This window comes from Anomaloglossus baeobatrachus, chromosome 11 (assembly GCF_048569485.1).
Source record: "Anomaloglossus baeobatrachus isolate aAnoBae1 chromosome 11, aAnoBae1.hap1, whole genome shotgun sequence".
NCBI classification, from domain to species: Eukaryota; Metazoa; Chordata; class Amphibia; order Anura; family Aromobatidae; genus Anomaloglossus; species Anomaloglossus baeobatrachus.
Window position 1 is genome coordinate 143,469,383 of NC_134363.1, and position 7,761 is coordinate 143,477,143.

The following is a 7,761-nucleotide window of genomic DNA, read 5'->3' on the forward strand; positions in this document are numbered from 1 at the left end:
CCAGGAGTTCATGAGTGCAAAAAAGTGGAACATTCTGCAATGGCCAAGTCAATCACCAGATCTTAACCCAATTGAGCATGCATTTCACTTGCTCAAATCCAGACTTAAGACGGAAAGACCCACAAACAAGCAAGACCTGAAGGCTGCGGCTGTAAAGGCCTGGCAAAGCATTAAGAAGGAGGAAACCCAGCATTTGGTGATGTACATGGGTTCCAGACTTAAGGCAGTGATTGCCTCCAAAGGATTCGCAACAAAATATTGAAAATAAAAATATTTTGTTTGGGTTTGGTTTATTTGTCCAATTACTTTTGACCTCCTAAAATGTGGAGTGTTTGTAAAGAAATGTGTACAATTCCTACAATTTCTATCGGATATTTTTGTTCAAACCTTCAAATTAAACGTTACAATCTGCACTTGAATTCTGTTGTAGAGGTTTCATTTCAAATCCAATGTGGTGGCATGCAGAGCCCAACTCGCGAAAATTGTGTCACTGTCCAAATATTTCTGGACCTAACTGTATATATATATATATATATATATATATATATATATATATATATATATACAGTACAGACCAAATGTTTGGACACACCTTCTCATTCAAAGAGTTTTCTTTATTTTCATGACTCTGAAAATTGTAGATTCATATTGAGGGCATCAAAACTATGAATTAAAACATGTGGAATGAAATACTTAACAAAAAAGTGTGAAACAACTGAAAATATGTCTTATATTCTAGGTTCTTCAAAGTAGCCACCTTTTGCTTTGATTACTGCTTTGCACACTCTTGGCATTCTCTTGATGAGCTTCAAGAGGTAGTCACCGGAAATGGTCTTCCAATAGTCTTGAAGGAGTTCCCGCAGAAGCTTAGCACTTGTTGGCCCTTTTGCCTTCACTCTGCGGTCCAACTCACCCCAAACCATCTCGACTGGGTTCAGGTCTGGTGACTGAGGAGGCCAGGTCATCTGGCGTAGCACCCCATCACTCTCCTTCTTAGTCAAATAGCCCTTACACAGCCTGGAGGTGTGTTTGGGGTGATTGTCTTGTTGGAAAATAAATGATGGTCCAACTAAACGCAAACCGGATGGCATAGCATGCCACTGCAAGATGCTGTGGTACCCATGCTGGTTCAGTATGCCTTCAATTTTGAATAAATCCCAAACAGTGTAACCAGCAAAGCACCCCCACACCATCACACCTCCTCCTCCATGCTTCACGGTGGGAACCAGCCATGTAGAGTCCATCCGTTCACCTTTTCTGCGTCGCACAAAGACACGGTGGTTGGATCCAAAGATCTCAAATTTGGACTCATCAGACCAAAGCACAGATTCCCACTGGTCTAATGTCCATTCCTTGTGTTCTTTAGCCCAAACAAGTCTCTTCTGCTTGTTGCCTGTCTTTAGCAATGGTTTCCTAGCAGCTATTTTACCATGAAGGCTGCTGCACAAAGTCTCCTCTTAACAGTTTTAGAGATGTGTCTGCTGCTAGAACTCTGTGTGGCATTGACCTGGTCTCTAATCTGGGCTGCTGTTAACCTGCGATTTCTGAGGCTGGTGACTCGGATAAACATATCCTCCGCAGCAGAGGTGACTCTTGGTCTTTCTTTCCTCGGTGGTCCTCATGTGAGACAGTTTCTTTGTAGCATTTGATGGTTTTTGCCACTTCATTGGGGACACTTTCAAAGTTTTCCCAATTTTTCGGACTGACTGACCTTCATTTCTTAAAGTAATGATGGCCACTCATTTTTCTTTACTTAGCTGCTTTTTTCTTGCCATAATACAAATTCTAACAGTCCTACTGAATAGACTATCAACTGTGAATCCACCAGACTTCTGCACAACACAACTGATGGTCCAACCCCATTTATAAGGCAAGAAATCCCACTTATTAAACCTGACAGGGCACACCTGTGAAGTGAAAACCATTTCCGGTGACTACCTCTTGAAGCTCATCAAGAGAATGCCAAGACTGTGCAAAGCAGTAATCAAAGCAAAAGGTGGCTACTTTGAAGAACCTAGAATATAAGACATATTTTCAGTTGTTTCACACTTTTTTGTTAAGTATTTCATTCCACATGTGGTAGTTCATAGTTTTGATGCCTTCAATGTGAATCTATAATTTTCAGAGTCATGAAAATGAAGAAAACTCTTTGAATGAGAAGGTGTGTCCAAACATTTGGTATATATATATATATATATATATATATATATATATATATATATATATATATATATATATATATATAAAAAGAAACATGATTAATAACAGATTGTATCTAATTTACAAAAACTGGTCCAGGACAGCAGCTCAACTGACCAGTAAGTTATAACGCCATAAATCCAAACAATTCATGTGCTTGCTTAAAACTTCCTTAAAACATATTCCCTATAGGCATTGCAATCATTTCTATATCCAGCTCGGATTATGAAACCTAACAGAAAATGTTACATTTATTATATTTAATTGTTACATTTATACATTGTCATATGTTTAATATAAATTGAAAAAGTTCTCTGATTTGGTAGAAAAAGGCATAAATGCTGCAGAATGTATATTTTGTTGTTTCACAATTATTAGGTCGTATTTCATTGAATCTACTTTTACTATTGGCAGGTTGTTGAATTTGAAGACTAATTTATTTTCATTTTAAAAGAATATTACCTTAAAGGGAATCTGTCAGCAGGTTTTTGCTACCTCATCTGACAGCAACATAATGTAGGAAAGGAGATTCTGAATCCAGTGGTGTATCATATAGATTACTGGCTGCAGCCGTGCTAAAACTGGACACAGCAGTGCTGAGAGAGCTGAGGGCGCCCCCATCAGGCTTTTAATAGAGATTGTGCATTGACTGGGAGCTGTCAATCACAGCAGGCGGCATGCCGGACTGTCATGCCCGTGAGTTTCTAGTTCTGTAATGGTAATCACAAGGTAATAAATCTTTAAGTTTAAGTAAACAACTGCACACAGACTGATAAGAGAAGAACGGTTGTTCTTTGTTTTTTAACTCATACAGCATGCTGTCCTCAGCAAAAACCTGCTAACCGATTCCCTTTAACATTGTACAACAGAGAACCTAATGCCATGTTTTAATGCTTCCAGACAATAACATGAATGATGAAAACAATAGACCAGATCATTTTGAATTTCAACCAGACTACAGTAAAGAAATGAGAAGAGCAATCACTAAGTAACACTGTGTAGCGTAAGTGTGGATTTGTTTTTTTATTAGTTATTTTAGTGATATAGCAATATAATATTGTAATTAAAGGGAGTCTATCAGCCCATATTTACATTTCAAACTATGTAGAAGATGGAGCAATAATAAAAATCATTCTTTTAGTTTTCAAATCTGTTCCTCCTTTGTCTTAAAAAATGTGTTTATTGTAATATGTAAATGCGGGTGCTCAGTGTATCCTCGGTGTTGCTAAACATTTTGATGCACCGTTCCAGCCTCTTATTTCAATTATTGCCACTCCTTCAATGTTGACTGAGAATGCTGGTTTGCCCAAAGCCATCACTGTCTAAAGAAAAAAATATTTATATGCGCACTGGCCCTATGCAGGAGCAAGTGTATACATCACTGTCTCCACTCTGCTGTCATAACTCATTATACTGCTAAACCCAAGAGATGTCAGCAGCGAGGAGAGAGTGATTTGTGTGCTTGCTCCTGCACGGGAAAGCTTGTGCACTTACTTTAATAATCCATGTCAGAATGTATAATCCTTTACAAACGTTTTACGCTTTCTAAACCCATCTAGCTTGATTAACAAATCCTCAGTGTCCCCCCTCCCTGTTGCTTCTGAGATCTCACACTGCTCAGTATATGCTGCAACTGTCAGTGAAGCTGGGTGGGTGAAGCCTTAAAACATTTGGACTTATGAACCTTCTCATTTTTTAGCTTGACCCATAAAATACGTATCTTAGTATCAAGATTATACCCCCATTCTGACATGGATTTTGCTAGTAAATACAAGTCTGAAAGATCTAATTAGTAATGTATGCCATTTCTTTTGTAAAGTCTTGAGACAGATCTGCTTTAAGCACAATAAAACTAGAGACTATCCTAGCGAAAATCCAAACTATCTGCCCCTCCAAAATAAGAAAGTGTATTTGTAGGTGTCATATATTAAAGTAAATCTATGGGGTAGGGTATAACTTGTTGATTGCAGGGGGTCCAACCACCACAACCCCGACCAATCATAAGAACAATGAACTAGAAAACAAAAAACTGAGCTCTGCCATCCCATATTGAATGGCGCGGAGGTGCATGGTTGGTCTCTGATCTAATCAATGGGACTGACGGAACAGCTGAGTACAACGCTTGACTCTCCCCGGCTGTCCCATCGATGTTCAACAGAACAGTGATAGAGCAGGTACACCTCCACTCCATGGAAGACAGAGCTCTGCAGAGCCTTATTCTTGGGATATCTGAGGGTCCTAGAGGTCAGTCTCCAGTATTAAGCAAGCTATCCCCTATCATTTGAAGAGGATATAACTTTATTTTCTTGGGAAATACATTTTAATGCTAGTCATGTGAATAGCAAGTCAACACACCCGACTTTTGTCAATTGGCATACCCTCTTTCAATTCAAAACCTAAAACGTATGAGTTTAATGCCCTTAAATAATAATTTATGTTTTAATCCTCTAATTTAAAGGACAAAATGATCAGAAGGAACCAAACTTCAATCAAAGATTTCATCCTTCTAGGATTTTCCGGGGCTCCTGTTCTCCAGCAGTTACTCTTTGCCCTGTTCCTGCTCATCTATATAACCACCGTGATGGGTAACATATCCATAATCTTGGCCTACAGACTTACTCCATCTCTTCATACCCCAATGTACTTTTTTCTTGCCAATTTATCCTTCCTGGAGATCTGTTACATTTCTACCACTGTGCCCAAAATGTTGACAAACTTCTTGTCAACCAACAAGACCATCTCGTTCTCGGGCTGCGTCCTACAGATGTACTGTTTTTTACTCCTTGGTGGTACTGAGTGCTACCTGCTAGCCGTGATGGCATATGATCGGTATAACGCCATATGTCACCCTCTGCTATATGGCACCAGTATGAATAAAAGAACATGCATTCTGTTTGTAGCCGTCTCATGGATTGGTGGCGCTATAAACTCCCTGATACACACAATTCTTACTTTTAGCTTGCCTTTCTGTAACGATAATAGAATCAATCATTTTTTCTGTGACATTCCTCCAGTAATGCAACTGGCCTGTACATCGACCATGAAAAATGAGATTGTCCTCCTTGTGGCCTGTGGTTGTGTGATTGTCAGTTCCTTCATATTGACCATCATCTCCTACACACACATCATCGCAACGATTCTCAATATAAAGTCAACATCGGGGAGGAAGAAGGCGTTCTCCACCTGCACCTCCCACCTCATTGTTGTCACTTTGTTTTACGGTTCTGCCATTTTTATGTATTTTAGGCCCAAGTCCAGTTACTCAATGGATCAAGACAGGGTGATATCTGCTCTATATGCCTTTGTCGCACCACTGTTCAATCCATTTATCTACAGTCTCAGGAACAGTGACGTGAAGGCAGCTGTAAAAAAGATAGTGTGTCATATCATTGTAGTCCAGAGATATTAAGGGGATGTACGGCGTTAGCGAAAAAGATCTGCTTGATTTACAAAAATATTAATACTCATGTCCATGAAGCATCACCTAAGATACATTTACTTGAATAGGGATTAGGTACAATATGATGGGTGCTTCTGGCAAAAGATGATCATGTTCTCCTGGAAGGGGGAGGAATTCCCAACTCAAAACCTTTCGTTAGGAATTCGTAGATTATTCCAACAATAGTTTGTATTTTCATGTAGCCAATATAATATTCTAGATATACAAAGACAGAATACTTGAAAATACCTCTAATGTTGCGCAACTGGTTCTCCAGAAGTACAAAATCTGCCTCATTTATGTTTACACTGTTGAAGACTATCGTACAAAATTTTTGAGAATTGTACAATTTTTTGTTCCTAAATGGCACAAAAAATATAAAAGACAAAATATAATTGCATCTTTTCCTTTCGACTAAAATCTATCAACTTAAATGCACCAGTCATTGACTTACATTCTACTTGTTACTCGAATTGAGCCCTTTCAGATACTCTGACCTGCTCGGCTCGCGTTACGAGCACCAAAGTATTTTAGTGCTTGTGTGGAGCCCAGCCCAGGTGTAGCGGTGCATTACCTTCAGGGGCTCCACGTGGGATGGTCTGGTCACAGGTAGGTTGCTTCTTTAGGATTTTCATGACGCCACTCTCGGTATTGCGGTCAGGGGACCGCCGCTGCAGGTTAGGGGACGCCTGGGGCTGATGTTGGATGCAGCTAGATGTAGTGGCCTCCCGAGAGTGAGGCAGGCCCCAGGGCCCTGTGTAGGTGGGTGGAACCACAGGTCGCAGAATGACTCTGGCACAGTCTAGACAGTCTTTTGGGGTTTTTACTCACAATAGATGGTAGGGTGAGTACCCAGGCGTAGCTGGGATTAACCAGAAGAAATCAGGCACTCCGTCAGGCTGACTTTTGAGGGTGACTACCGACTCGCCTTCTCTAGCCCTGATGTTTTTGGAGTGACCCCGACTTGAAGTCCCTACGGGGGTCACCCAGGGAAGTTGCTGCTGCCTGTTCTCCCCTCTTTTCGGCCCGTTTGCTTGTAGCCTGGACCAGGTCACTCCGGCTGCTTGCCTCTTGTGAGCTATGGACCCTCTCGTTGCTACGTGGCTGCGGACTCTGTGGTGTTGTCTTGGGGGTCTGAAGTGCACCCTCAGGCAGGTTTGGCAGGGAAAAATGAATGAATCCCTGCACTGGGACCTGTAACCCTTACGGGCCTGGTACCTCCCTGGCAGTCCCCGTACTCAGCCACCCCTTTGCTCTCTCTAGCCTTGGGTGGATTTCAGGTAGCACTACCAGGTGACCGATCTCCCCCCGTCGATAGTCACTGCACGTACGTTGTCTGACTAGTGGCAGCCTCAGGTCTCCTCTTTGAGTCTGCTCTCCCTGAGCTCCACTTCAGACTGGCTCACTACTCCCCTCCCCTCTGTGCCTGCCTACGCAACTTAGCAACCAGGCTCTTTACACACCCCTTGAGTGGACATGGAGGCCACGCCCCCTCCTGGATTCCCCAGGGGTCCCTATCAAAGGTAGATGTGGGAGACCTGATTATTATGCGCCTGTGTAATCACACCTCGGTCAGCCTTCTGGTTTATCTGTATTGTACTGCCCCAGCATGGGTTCAGTACTCAGTAGTCCCTGACAAGGTCAGGGGTGCCACATTCCCCCTTAGTTATCACCAGCACGTCCTCAGGCTGCAAGACAACGTTTAAATTGCATAAAACGGTAAAACATATAAAACATTTTAAAACCACCAGGTACCATACATCACCACCCTCCACCCACAAGTCCGTTAACCCACCCAAAACCCTCTCAGGAGGCAGGTCACCGGTCCTTTTAGCAACCAGGTCTTGGCCATCTGTTTCCCCAGACCTTTCCTCCAATCTTCCTCTCCCGTCGAGCCGCACCTTCAGCCACTTCTGGCAGGATATAGAGGCGGCTTTCGTGGTCTGGTGGTTAACTGGGTATACCCTGCCTTGTGGAGCTGCGCCTTCGGCCTCTTCTGGCAGGAATGTAGAGGCGGCTCGCACAGTTGATGCAGACCGGGTACCCTCTTTGTGGTGGAGAGCCAGGCCCCATAAACAGGCGTGGCCAGGTGGTTGTACCTCTGGGGTAACTATTAACACTGT

At 42.3% G+C, this 7,761-nt stretch overlaps 1 protein-coding gene across 1 annotated transcript; it reads left to right on the plus strand.

Annotated features, from left to right (window-relative positions):
- The first annotated feature begins 4,663 nt into the window (after positions 1-4,663).
- On the plus strand, positions 4,664-5,608 carry LOC142255865 (olfactory receptor 5V1-like). The gene has a single exon (XM_075327313.1). It carries the CDS (start codon positions 4,664-4,666, stop codon positions 5,606-5,608), a length of 945 nt encoding a protein of 314 aa, XP_075183428.1.
- The last annotated feature ends 2,153 nt before the right edge of the window (positions 5,609-7,761 follow it).